Genomic DNA, 13,657 nt, shown 5'->3' on the forward strand with positions numbered 1-13,657 from the left:
TGCACAGGCTGACACCTTCAAGATGCATATGCAGGCCCCCACACCACATTCCCAGCTGCATGCATCAAATGCCTATTTAAAATAACAGGGACGTGGGGCTGCCTCCAAAGAATGAGTAGGAGTCAGCCAGATCCAGGAGGCATGGGCTGCCTTTGACCCATCCTGGTAATCTGCCACATCCTAGCACTCAAATAAGCAGCAGGATGGGACACAGAGCAACCCCCAGTCTGGGACGCATGGCACACGTTCAGTATAAAGTGCAATACAAATCAAAGACAAAAATGTCCGCGTCATATGTGGAACACTGAACGTTGTGGCTAGTTTGCTATTTTATCATGCCCTAAACTGGCTGAACATGTAGCATGTTACAGTTATTAGAGTGCTTAACACAGCAATCATGCCATAAATGCCACTTCTGCCAGCCCAGCGCCCTAAATGTTTACACAATCCAAACAGTGAACAGGCTGGCTGGTAAAGCACTTACCAGGGAAGTGGGAGAAATTACAGGATAGGCCCTTAAAATGAAATACAAGTATTTGAACCATGTACCTATTCCACCACATGCAAAGTGAGAGCCAAAGCCACCAGGTTGGCTATTGTGCCTGTTTTTTTCATTAGTGACTTCAAAAGGTCTGTTTCAACCCAATATGCAATAGTGGGGTTTTTTAAAATCTTTAATTTCGAAATCGTGGAGATTCTAGCAAAACAGGAAAATTGTTTCCCCCAACTAAACTCTGCTTAAAAATTGCTTCCTCGCTACGTTATTCTTCACTTGAAGCAGAGAAAAGAAAGGCATGGACTGTCATTTTAAGACTATGAGGATATCAGTGGCCCTGGCCATACTTTGAAGTATATGCCTTACCTGATAACATAGATCCTATAGATTCTTTTTAAAAATTAGGTTTTTAGAATTTAGTCAAAATATTACTTTTTTAAACCAAATACACAGCTTTTAATAGTTTAAGTAAATATACTGGTACCTGCAGTGTATACAGATGGGTACATCTTCATGCTCCTGGTACTCTCTCATTAAGCTGATCATGTCCAGGATAGAATCAAAAGATGAAGGAACATCATGGTCAGGCCAGTTCACATAGTGAAACTGATATACACTACGAGTTTCCTAATGGGAGGAAAAAAAAGCAAAATCCACATCTGGGTATTTTGTATAATGTCTAATATTTTTTTAAGTCTTCATTTTCAGCATGATTAAATTTCCAGATCAAAGAATTCCACTGTGAAGACAACAGGCACTGCTCCAATTTGGGAGGAGTCAGAATGGAAATTCATGGAAATATTTTGGAGGGTTGCTGATGTGCAGCCAAGAGTAGCAGTGGATGAGTGAGTGACTTAGCACTGGTGCTTTTAAGATAAATCAAGTTCTTCAATATTTCATATAACAAAGCATGGTCTCCAAAGTTTCAGTCTATTAAACATATATAAATCTCCCTAACCTCAAAATATCAAAGTATTTCTTCTCTATTATTATCTAAAATAGCTGGATTAAAGCTACATTGCTTGCATCTACATGTGCTGCAATTATAGATATGTAAAGGAATGCTCCAGCAATGCTTCTTGGGATTATGGATGTTTCTCCAATATTGAAGTTTAGTGTTTTGCTGTCCCCCCCTTTAACAGAAAAGTATTTTAAAGCTTGTCAAAATAGTAAGTGTTGGGAATTACAGATCAAGTACAAGTTTCAAGGTACTCAAGGCACCTGGCTAGTACCTCAATATTTCAATCTAGATAGACCAACTCCTTCTGTGGAAGGCAAGTTCAAACTATAAATACTTAATATTTGGTTTTTTTGCCAAGATAAACGCAGTGCAGAAGGCTTATCTGTTAGTAGGTTTGTCTTTTATACAGACAAGTTTCCTATAGGATACTAACTGAAACAGTTCAGTTAAATTAACAGTTCAGAATCCTAAAACAAGAAAGGAGGGAAGCAAAATAATGCATACTGACCTTTAGAAAAAGACTAACAAGTGCAAAGAACTGGTGGGCAGGATCCCATGAGGGGATCTAAGGGGAAAAAGGAATCTAAGAAAATCGGTTGTTCCTTATAAAGAAGCTATATTAGGACATCGGATCATATTATTCCAATACAAAGAAAGGCTAGAAAGTATATGCAGATACCTGATTTGCCAACCAGAAGCTCTCCAGTTATTGAAACTGGGGAAAAAAAGGATTCTTATAAAATAAAAGGGAACTTGGCCATATGACTAAGAATAAAAAAAATATAAAATTAGCCAGGTACTAACTGGGATACAGCTCACAAAGAACAAGGCAACAAATAACTCTATAAATATATTAGCATAAAGAAGAAAACCAAGGAGAATAAGTGCCTTGCTGAATGTAGAGACGCAGCTAATAATGAATAGTGCATAGAAGGCTGACATGTTTAATGTATTTTTCCTTTCTATTTTAATTTTACGGTTTACCATCAAACAGGCAGTATTAGCAATAAGAATTTGGGGGAGGGGCTAGATACTGAGGCAAAAGTAGGGAAAGAACAGGTTGGGAGTTATTAACTAAGCTAGATATTTTCAGATCAGAAGAGCCCAATAAGAGTCAAAGAATTAGCTAGAATTGATTACAGAGACGCAAGTTTTATCTTTAAAACTCATGGAGGGCAGATGTGGTCTTAGGAGAGAAGAAAAGGGCCAATACAGTGCCCACCTTAAAAATAAATAAAGAGGAAGGGAGGGGAAGCCAGGAGGACTTAGACTATTTGTAATTTCCTAACTTGAATGTTTGGAAAAATACTACAGCATATCAAACAATTTTAAGCAGCTACATAATAACAAAAGCTGTGCAACAACCAACATGGATTTGTCAAAAGCAAGTCACGATTTTCTTCTATGATAAGGTGTATGGGGGCAAAGCAATTGATGCAATATACTTTGACTTAAGCATGACTTTTGATGTTGTCTCCCACAATATTCAGGTAAGCAAGCTAAGCAAGGCAGGTTTAAAAATTCAACAGCTCAATGTCAAACTAGGAGGGAAGTATCAAGTATCAGATTGTTAATGAAGACATTGAACAAAACCAGCCCCAGGACTGACCCCTGGGGCACTCTGCTTCATGCTGCCAGCTAGACATTGAGCCATTGATTACTACCCATTGAGCCTGACAATCCAGCTAGCTTTCTATCCACCTTACAGTTTATTCATCCAGCCCATACTTCCTTAGCTTGCTTGCAAGAATGCTGTGGGAGATGGCATCAAAAGCCTTACCCAAGTCAAGGCTTATCATTAATGTTTGAGGAAATGTAATCTGTTTATATCATTAAGTCAAATTAGAAGGCATAGTAAAATACAGCAAATAAACTAATCCAAATCTATACACTTCTGTTCTGTGCAAGTTGTTTCCTGAATTACAATTAGTATAAACTTTGGGGGTCTGATATTTATGGAACATTAAATCTGCAGCATTTAACAACTGAGACTGTAGCTTTTAACAATCATAGATAAACACTAGACATAAAGCCAAATGCTCACCTGTTTTACAGGAACCCTACCAATATTGTTAATGGCTAATGCTTAATATTTATGATATACAAATTATGAGTAGGTCACTTGCACAAGAGTTACTTGCCCTCTTCAATTTATTTTGAGATACTGTTCGCTCTGTTTAGCCTCTGGCAGACATTAATCTGCAACAAGGAACTGGTGAATTTTATATCCCATCCCAAACGTTACACATACTGCCTTGTCACATGTGAATGAAAGAACTCAATGTTTAGGATGAGGCATAAAATTCCACAGATTCCAAATGCACCACTGCAGGGATAACCCCAGCCTGATCCTATAGACTCGGCATGGGGTAGCTTTGCCCTAGACTCCAGGACTGCCCCAGCCCTGATCCCAAGGCTCAAATGAGTGTTGGAATAAGGCATGGGCAGTGTGAGTCTGCTTGGGACTCAGAGCTACCCTTACCCAATCCCAAGGTTCCACATTATAACCTACTTGTGGCTAGTTTACCATTTTATGGCACCATCTTTTGGCCAACACAGGACATGTAATTTATGGCATGATTAAGAAACTCATGCCATATACCAGGGGTCATTAAGAGCTAAGTATACATCTGCAGGAAGATATCACATCATGCATTTGTGACAGTTATTTCAAAATATAGAATGCTTTTATTCCATTGAAGAAATAGAGAGCTTTTAACCCTTTGTCAAAGAATTACTTGAGAGCTTAACTACAGAATCCTCAGACTAGCTCTGTGACTAATATTTTACAGAAATTAGTGTCATGTGATTTTGCTCAACAATTTTGCTTCTGAAAGTGATTATAATTAAGTGATATTAATGATTTCCAAAGCAAATGACAAATCACTATCTAAGAACATCCATCCTAAATATCTTAAACACCAGACCACTTGTAAAGTTCATATTCTAACCACTGAAACAGTTTAAAGGAACAGATTTTACTAATAAGACTATTAGTAATTCTGAAAGCAGAAAATGATTCCTTTAAGCACAGAATACTTTTGTCTTATTCTTTACATATATCAAACCCTCACAGGCTTCAAGTGACAAAAAACAAGAACAAAAATAGGTATCTATCAGTATCTAACAACTGTGACAAAAGATAGTTCTTGTCAGTGAATTACTGAAGCCTGTATAGAAGTTATATCTATGACGCTAAACTGAAGAATACAGAAGGACGCGATCATTTCTACATTAAACACACACCAATTATAGCTGGGCATAAAAAAATTCAAGTATCAGTACCCAATTCCTCATGATAATAAACAAATCAGTGAGGTGGGATGTCAGGTAAGTCCCAGGCAAATCAAAAAGTCAAAGGCACAGTCAAACACAAGTTTAGAAAGGAATTTAGAAGACTGAGTGGACTTAAAAGTTTATTTTACCAGTCTCAATTTTGCCGATCAGATTTTGAGTTGGTATAAATAGCATAGCTCCATTAACTCTTGTAGAAGTGTACCAATTAAAAGTCTGGTCCTACATATTGTTAACGTGCAACTGAAAACTCTCGTGGATTGAGTTAATAAAGGCCATCACCTCAAAGATGAACCAAATAGTTAAAAGGGGCTTATTTCATTTCTTTGTTTCTCTCTTATACAGTAAACTAGTTCCAATTTTGTCACATTTGGTAACATATGTAGACTTTTAATATGACTTAATTTTTTCATAAGATTTTTCTATGATTTACCGTCGAAGACCATACCTAACAGAAGTAATCTATATGATTAACTTTTCTGGGAATGGAAGCCTACTTTTTTAAATACTTACATTTTGAAATTCAAGTAATAGCGTTCTAATGAAGTAGTCTGTTCTTGCTTGTTCAGATTCCTAAATAAGAGGAAACATCTGTAAATGGATAGGAACTTAAATGAACAGCAAATTAAAAATAAGCAAAATTCCAGATTTATTCTCTAGTGTCATGAGAATAGAAATTCAGGTTTTGGTAACTTTAAGATTTTTTCTTTAAAAAAACAAAGCACTGATACATATATGTAATATAAAACAGGACATGTTAATAAACTTGTTTTAATATTTTAAGAGATTAAAAATATAAAACTAGCATCTTTCCATGTAGGCTATTTTACAGGAAACATTCCCCATAAAACTAAGCTGTCATTAATCCCACCATTTCTTCAATTGTAGCATTTCAAAGGTCTCCAAGGCACCATGGGTTCACTTAAGTGTCTGAAGCAGAGACGGTTCCCTATAAATATCTACTGCAAAAGGTAAATGCATTTTTGAGCTGCATCAATAGAAGCATTATGTGCAAGACACAAGAGGTGATGTTGCCTTTACTCCGTACTGATTATGCTTCATCTGGAGTACTATGTGCAGTTCTAGGCTCCACATTTTAAAAAGGATGTGGAGAAGTTAGAGAAGGTCCAGAGGCAACCAATAAAGATGATAAAGGGCTTGGAAAGCAAGTCATATGGGAGGCTGAAGGAGCTAGGTATGATCACCTTGCAGAAAAGACGCTTAAGAGAGAACATGATAGTAATCTTCAAATACCTGAAGGGCTGCCATAAAGAAAAAGGAAAGCATTTTTCCCCCCTCTCACTGCAGAGGACACAGCAGACCAATGAACTGAGGTTGCCGCAAAGTAGGTTTAGATTGGATATTCAGAAAAAAAACTTCTTTACTATTAAAACACGTGTGGCTGTGGAATTGATTGCCTAAGGAAACTGTGGACTCTCCATCACTGAAAGTATTCAGGAAGAGGTTGGACAGCCACTGGTTGGGGATGATGTAGGCGTAACTATTCCTGTGTTCTACTATGGGTATTTCCCATGCTTCTGGGCTTTGCTTACTGTCGCCATCCGGCCACTCCTCTTTCTGCTACATGTGTCAGGGTGTTTTTAAGCCTTCCTGAGAGGCACTGGGTGTTGGCTCCAGCCCAAACTGGGGACTTTGATTGGGGTGTGCCATTGCTCCTGATGGGACCAAAGCTGAAGGCTCACTGCTAGAGGATCTTGGTCTTGCACTGAGGGTCAAACTGACTGTCATATTTGGGGTAAGGAAGGAATTTTACACCATGGTCAGATTGGTATGAACTGTGTGGGGTTTTGCTTTCCTATTTAGCAGAAGGCATAACCCTCTACCCAGGATTTTTTCAGCATATATTGACATTTCACAGAAGCAAGACATTGGTTGCCATGGTTGCCAAGACATTGTCTTTACCCGTAGCAGGTTAGGGTGTTAGGCCTGTGTTGTGTCAGAGTTAACAGTAGTCTTATGTAGAGTTTAAGATTACAGTTTGTACAGGATAGTTTAAAGAGGGATGATCCTACCTCATGCAGGGGGATGAACTAGAAGACTTCTGGAAGTCCCTTCCAGCCCTACTTCTCTATGATTCTATGACACTTCAGACTCTTGTGCTGCTGTACCTGCCCTTCTTGGAAGATCAGTCAGTATGCCTAGGAACTCCAGAAAGAGCACCAGCCAGACAGCAACTCCAACAGCACCCACACCCACTTCCTGACCAAATGCACAAAACAGACTCACCATCACCTGTTCTCTGTTCCATCAGAAAAACAGGCACAAAGCATCATGGCAACACCTGTGACCTAAGCATTAGCACCTGACAGACTATGTCATTGTTTGTGTCCAGAGTCACTAAAAGGCTCACATCACCTATGCTAGGAGCTAAGCTATTTTACAGGAGACGTTTTTAGTTGGTATAAATAGCATAGCTCCATTAACTCCTGTAGAAGTGTACCAATTGAAGGTCTCGACTATTTTATAGGAGACAGGACAGAAAGGATTGATGGGAAGGAGATGGGATTCATCTGATGAAGAGGGAAGAGCATCTTTGCAGACCAGCTCACTAACCTAGTGAGGAGGGCTTTACACTTGGTTTGCCAGGGGATGGAGAACAAAACCCTGAGGTAAGTGGGGAAGAGACCTGGAGGAAAAGCAAGCAGGAGGGGGCAGTAGGAGAGGTGCTCTTATTCCTGAGAAATCAGGGCAATCGACTACCTACCTCAGGTGCCTGTACACAAATGCATGGATACAAGTAGGAAGAATTGGAAGTCCTTGCACAGCCACAAAATTATGATGTGACAGGAATAACAGAAACTTGGTGGGAGCTCACATGACTGGAGCACAGTCATGGATGGATACAAACTGTTCAGGATGCACAGGCAGGGAAGAAGAGAAGGAGCTGCATTTTATGTAAAAGAGCAGTATGATTATTCAGAACTCCAGTATGAAGACGGAGATAGGCTGTTGAGTCTCTGGGTTAAGGTTACAGGGGAGAGAAATAAGGGTGATGTCATGGTAGATGTCTGCTATAAACCACGAAGCTAGGACAATGAAGCAAATGAGGCTTTCTTTAAAACAGCTAGCAGAAGTTTCCCAATCAGAATCCCTGATTCTCATGAGGGACTTCAGTCACCATAACATCTGCTGGGAGGACAATACAGCAGTGCGCCAGCAATCCAGGAAGTTTTTGGACAATGTTGGGAACAACTTCCTAGTGCAAATTCTGGAGTGGCCAACTAGGGGCCACACTCTTGACGTGCTTCTCACAAACAGGGAAGAATTGGTGGAAATGGAGTAGTGGATGGCAACTTGGGCAGCAGTGACCGTGAGATGATTGAGTTCAGGATCCTAAGGGAAGGAAGGATGGAGAGCAACAAGAGTAAGGACCCTGGACTTCATAAAAGCAGACTTTGACAAGTCACAAAAAGGAAGCTTATAAAAAGTGGAAACTTGGACAAATGAATAGGGAGGAGCATAAGAGAAGTATAAGAATATTGCTTGAGCATGTACAGATGAAGTCAGGAAGGCCAAAGTGCAACAGGTTTTGCAGCTAGCAAGGGACGTGAAGGGTAACAAGAACAGTTTCTACAAGTATGTTGGTAGCAAGAGGAGTATTCGGGAAAGTGTGGGTCCCTTACTGAATGGGGGAGGCAACCTTTGTGACGGAGAATGCAGATGCCTTTTTTGCCTCAGTCTTCACAGGCAAGGTCAGCTCCCAAACTACTGCACCGGGCAGCACAGTTTGGGGAGAAGGTAAGCAGCCAACAGTGGTGAAAGAATAAGTTAAGGACTATTAAAAAAAACCTGGACATATACAAGTCCATGGGGCCAGATGGGGTGCACCCAAGGGTACTGAAGGACTTGGCTGATGACATTGCAAAGCCAAAGGCCATCATCTTTGAAGACTCATGGCAATCAGAAGAGGTCCCAGATGACTGGAAAAGGGCAAACTTTGTGCCCATATTTAAGAAAGGGAAAAAGGAGAATCCAGGGAACTACAGACCAGTCCCTAGAGAAATTATGGAGCAGATCTTCATGGAATCCATTACTCCTACACTGGAGCAGGTGATTAGGAACAGTCAGCATGGACTGACCAAGGGCAAGCCATGCCTGACCAACCTTCATCTGATTGCCTTCTATGACAAGGTAACTGGCTCTGTGGATGTGGGAAGACCAGTAGATGTGATATACCTTGATTTTAGCAAGGCTTTTGATATGGTCTCCCACAACATTCTCGCAGGAAAGCTAAGGAAGTACAGGCTGGATGAACGGACTGTAAGGTGGATAGAAAACTGGCTGAAGCATCAGGCACAGAAAGTAGTAATCAACGGCTCGATGTCTAGCTGGCAGCCAGTATTAAGTGGAGTGCCCCAGGGGTCAGTCCTGGGGCCAGTTTTGTTCAGTGTCTTCATCAACAATCTGGAAGATGGCATAGAGTGCACTCTCAGCAAGTCTGCAGATGACACCAAGCTGCAGGGAGTAGTACATATGCTGGAGGGTAGGGCTAGGATTCAGAGTGACCTAGACAAATTGGAGGACTGGCCCAAAAGAAATCTCATGAGATTCAGTAAGGACAAGTGCAAAGTCCTGCACTTAGGATGAAACAATCCCATGTACCAGTACAGACTGAGGGCTGACCATCTGGGCAGCAGCTCTGCAGAAGAGGACCTGTGGGTTACAGTGGACAATAAGCTGAATGAGCCAGCAATGTGCCCTTGTTGCCAAGAAAGCTACCGGCATACTGGGCTACATTGGTAGGAGTGTTGCCAGTAGGTCAAGGAAAGTGATTATTCCCGTCTATTCAGCACTGGTGAGGCCACACCTGGAGTACCACATTCAGTTTCAGACCCCCCACTACAAAAAGGATGTGGACAAATTGGAGAGAGTCAAGTCAAGGGCAACAAAAATGGTGAGGGGGCTGGGGAACATGACTTATGAGGAAAGACTGAGGGAACTGGGCTGTGGCAGTGCACTTGTAGTGCCTGCCACTTTAAGGGCTGAGTCAGGCAGCCAACAGGTGCCTGATTGCAGCAACCATTTTAAAACACAGGCCACCTATATAAACACAACAGTTTGCTGCTGGCAACCAAGCAGACTCAACTTGGTTCAACTGCTGTATGAAACATCTGGCAGGTAAGGGGAGGGGGCACTTGGTGCTGGGCATGACCTAAAAACTGCACACTGCCAGGGCAGGGAGGCCTGGTGGGGCTGCTGGTAGCATGGAAGCCCCACTCAAATCCCAGGACTGTGAACCACCCTAGTGAAAGGTGGGTCGGGGCACCTTAAAACCCCAGCCCCCACAACCAGGGTGGGTAACCCCATAGTAGGGCCCGAGAAGGCGGACCCATGTTAGAGAGTGTGGGCTAGTTGCTCAAAAGCCTGACTTGAGGCACCCTCGACTGGTCAATGCTTGGGCCAGGACCAGAAAGGTCAAAAGGGCCAGGGGCCCACCGCGAGGAACGCCCAGAGCCAGAGGGCCTGGGGTTCTAACTGGCCTTGGAGGCGAAGCCAGAGCCTGTGTGGCCAAAAGCCCAGGGGGGACGAGGCACGCCTGAAAGCGAGAAGAGTGCAGGGAACTTGGCATCCCAGAATTATGGCAGAGCAGGCTGCCTGATGGGAAGGGATCTAGTTGGGGTCCAGACTAGAGCATTACAGGGCCCAGTGGGGGCAAGAGATGTTAAGAACTGCGATGCCATCTGCGAGGCATATGTCACTGTGTAGGGGAGGTTCAGAGTGGTGAATGGAACCCCCTGACATTGGGACATGTAATGGGTAATCTCCCACACTTTCCACCAATTATGGGGAGAGTTAAGTCATGGTAGGTGAGGCTGGGCAGACAGCCCCACAGAGACAGGTGGCCAGGCTGACTCAAAATGCAGCCCTGGGCACGCCCCCTATCACACGGATTTATTTAGTTTAGAGAAGAAACAGAGGGGATTTAATAACAGCCTTGAACTACCTGAAGGGGGGCGGGGTTCCAAAGAGGATGGAGCTGGACTGTTTTCTCAGTGGTGGCAGATGACAGAATAAGGAGCAATGGTCTCAAGCTGCAGCAAGGAAAGTTTAGGTTAGATATTAGGAAGAATGTTCTCACTAGGCAGACAGGAAAACACTGGAAAAGGTTACCCAGAGAGGTGGTAGAATCTCTATCCTTGGAGGTTTTTAAGCCCCAGCTCGACAAAGCTTGGGCTGGGATGACCTTGCTGGTGATGCTTCTTCTTTGAGTAGGAGGTTGGACTACATGACCTCCGGAGGTCCCTTCCAACTCTAATTTTCTGTGATTCTATGATGACTGCTGAACTGATTACCAACTCATCCGCTTGGTTTTCTCACTCAAAACTGGATCTCAAATGACAGCTACAACAGAAGCAACCCCGACGGAAGATAAACACCAAAGGACTCAAGAATCCAATCAAGCAAGCCCTCTTCTACCAGTGCCACTACAAAAACTGGTGAATTCTCATCAACAATGTCAATAGTGCTTGGGGTACCTTCAAATCCACCAATCTTGGCACTTATGAAAAGACACTTGATGTTTCTTTACTAGAAAACATCAAAAATGGTTTGATGAGAATGTCCAGGAGATCCAGGATTTGAATGACCTCAAATTCAAGGCCTCGTGTGCTTGGCAGAACACCACCACCAAGCAAAAGAAACTGAATATCAACAAGCCAAGCCAGAGGTCCAAAGGAGGACACACATTAAAAGAACAGATGGTGAGAAGGTGAAAGAGATTCAACATCTCACTGACATCCACGATGTGTGGGAGTTTTTCAGTGCCACCAAATCCACCTATGATCCAAGTACTCTTGGACCAGCCCCCTAGAAACTCAACGACAGAGGAGAACTGATCAAGCAAAGTGGAGCCATCAATGCCCATCGGCAGGAGCATCTTGAAGATTTTCTCAAATCGAGACTGTTGTTGACAAGAGTGTTCTCAACTCCATCCCGCAACACCAAGTGAGAGATGATCTCAGAATTCCTCCAGCCGTTTATAAGGTGAGGAAAGCCATCAAGCAGATGAAAAATGACAAGGCATTTGGAACTGATAAAATCCCCACCAAAATCTTCAAGTTGGGAGGTGAGGGGCATGGAGGGGAAGGGAGAAGCTCACAGTGCAGCTCCATCCCCTCATCTTAAGGATTCAGCATGATGAGGAAATCCCAGATGGCCTCAGGGACACCATAACCGTGACAATCTTCAAGAAAAGAGATAAGTTCGACTGTGGAAACTATAGAAGGATCACTTTGCTGTCTACCACAGGAAAGCATTATGGGAACCCTCCTGGACCATCTCCTTCCACTTGCTGAAGAACTCCTCCTGGAGTCTCAGTGTGGGTTTAGGGCAGCAAAAGGCAAAACTGACATGATCTTCACAACTTGCCAGCTCCAGGAAAAATGCCAGGAACAACATAACTCTCTACCCTGATTTCTCTGACCTCACAAAAGCCTTCAACTCTGTCAACCAAGAAGCACTGTAGAAGATCCTTCTGAAGTCCAGATGCCCACTGAAAATCACCACCATTCTTTGCCTGCTCCATGACAGTATGCAAGTGGTGGTTCTCAATAATGAATCTATCTCAGATCCCTTCGAGGTTAAGACAGGAGTTAAGCAAAGCTGCATCATCCCTCCAACTCTCTTTTCGATATTCTTTACCACAATGCTACATTTGACCAACAAGCTTCCAGCTGGAATAGAGCTAAACTACCAAATGGTAAGCTGCTTAATCTCAGCTGACTCCAAGCCAAAACTAAGACCACCCCACCTCAATCACTGAGCTCCAGTACACCAATGATGCTGTAGTCTGTGATCACTTGGAAGCAGACCTTCAGGGAATTGTCAATGTCCCTACCAAGGCATACAAGAAAATGGGACTGATGCATAACATTGAGAAGACTAAGGTCTTCCAACAAGCAGCTCTTAAGGAACAGTCCCCAGCTCCAGTAGTTCAGATTCAAAGCAAGACTCTAGAGAATAACGGTTGTTTCATTCACCTCAGATACCATCTCTTGCAGACGGTTGACATCTATAAAGAAATCTAACACCGTCTCAAATTGCAAGTGCATTCTTCAGACACCTGAGGAAATGGGTGTTCAAAGATCCCAAAAATCAAACCAAGCTCATGGTTTATCAAGCAGTTGTGATCCCCATCTTACTGTACAAAACTGAGACATGGGCAACATACAGGAGACACACGTCATCGTAGATGTACCATCAATGATGCCTACAGAAGATCCTTTGAATCAAGTGGAAAGACAGACAGACTCACCAACATTAGTGTCCTTTAGCAAGCAAATACCACAACCATCAAGGCAATGATCATCTGACATCAATTTTGCTGAGCTAGCCATGTCATCTGGAAGTCCAGCTCCAGATTCCCAAAGCAAGTTTTATTCTCACGGTTCAGTCAAGGTATATGCTCAAGAGGAGGATAGAGAAAGTGCTTCAAGGATGTCCTGAAGAACTTGAAGAAATGCAACACCAGCATCAACTCATGGGAGACTATCATTCAGGACCATCCCAAAAATGGAGGAAGAGTCTGCTGCAAGGATCTTGGTACTCTGAAACCTTACGATGATAGCATGAGACAGAAAAGCGGGAGCAACAAAAACAGCATGTCATGGACCTAATCAAGAAACCAGAGCCACCCACCCTGCATGGAAACACATGCCCCAGTTGCAACAGAGCCTGTTGATCCTGTCCTGGCCTCATCAACCATCTTTGAACCCAGAAATAAGACAACAATCCTGAACACAAGGGACTGCTGAAAGTAATTGGAAAAATGCTTTGCCCACATTGCAGCCAGGGAATAAGGAGGAATGGTGATGGTAGCAACTAGGTTAGAAATACCAGCTCACCTCAGAACCAAGCTGGGCTGCCTTGGCCCATTACCTGTAAAG

At 42.6% G+C, this 13,657-nt stretch overlaps 1 protein-coding gene across 2 annotated transcripts in view; it reads right to left on the reverse strand.

Annotated features, from left to right (window-relative positions):
* Positions 1-13,657, reverse strand: part of PTPN12 (protein tyrosine phosphatase non-receptor type 12) — a 126,173-nt gene that overhangs the window by 44,803 nt on the left and 67,713 nt on the right. For both annotated transcript variants that reach the window (XM_090041936.1, XM_090041937.1), the window contains exons 7-8: positions 5,265-5,324; positions 981-1,123 (exon numbers count right to left, since the gene is read on the reverse strand). In XM_090041936.1, coding sequence (XP_089898062.1) covers positions 981-1,123; positions 5,265-5,324 — 203 coding nt within the window. The remainder of the gene's footprint in view (positions 1-980; positions 1,124-5,264; positions 5,325-13,657) is intronic.

This window comes from Crocodylus siamensis, chromosome 4, assembly GCF_052110815.1.
Source record: "Crocodylus siamensis isolate JL-2025a chromosome 4, ASM5211081v1, whole genome shotgun sequence".
In the NCBI taxonomy this organism is placed as follows: Eukaryota; Metazoa; Chordata; order Crocodylia; family Crocodylidae; genus Crocodylus; species Crocodylus siamensis.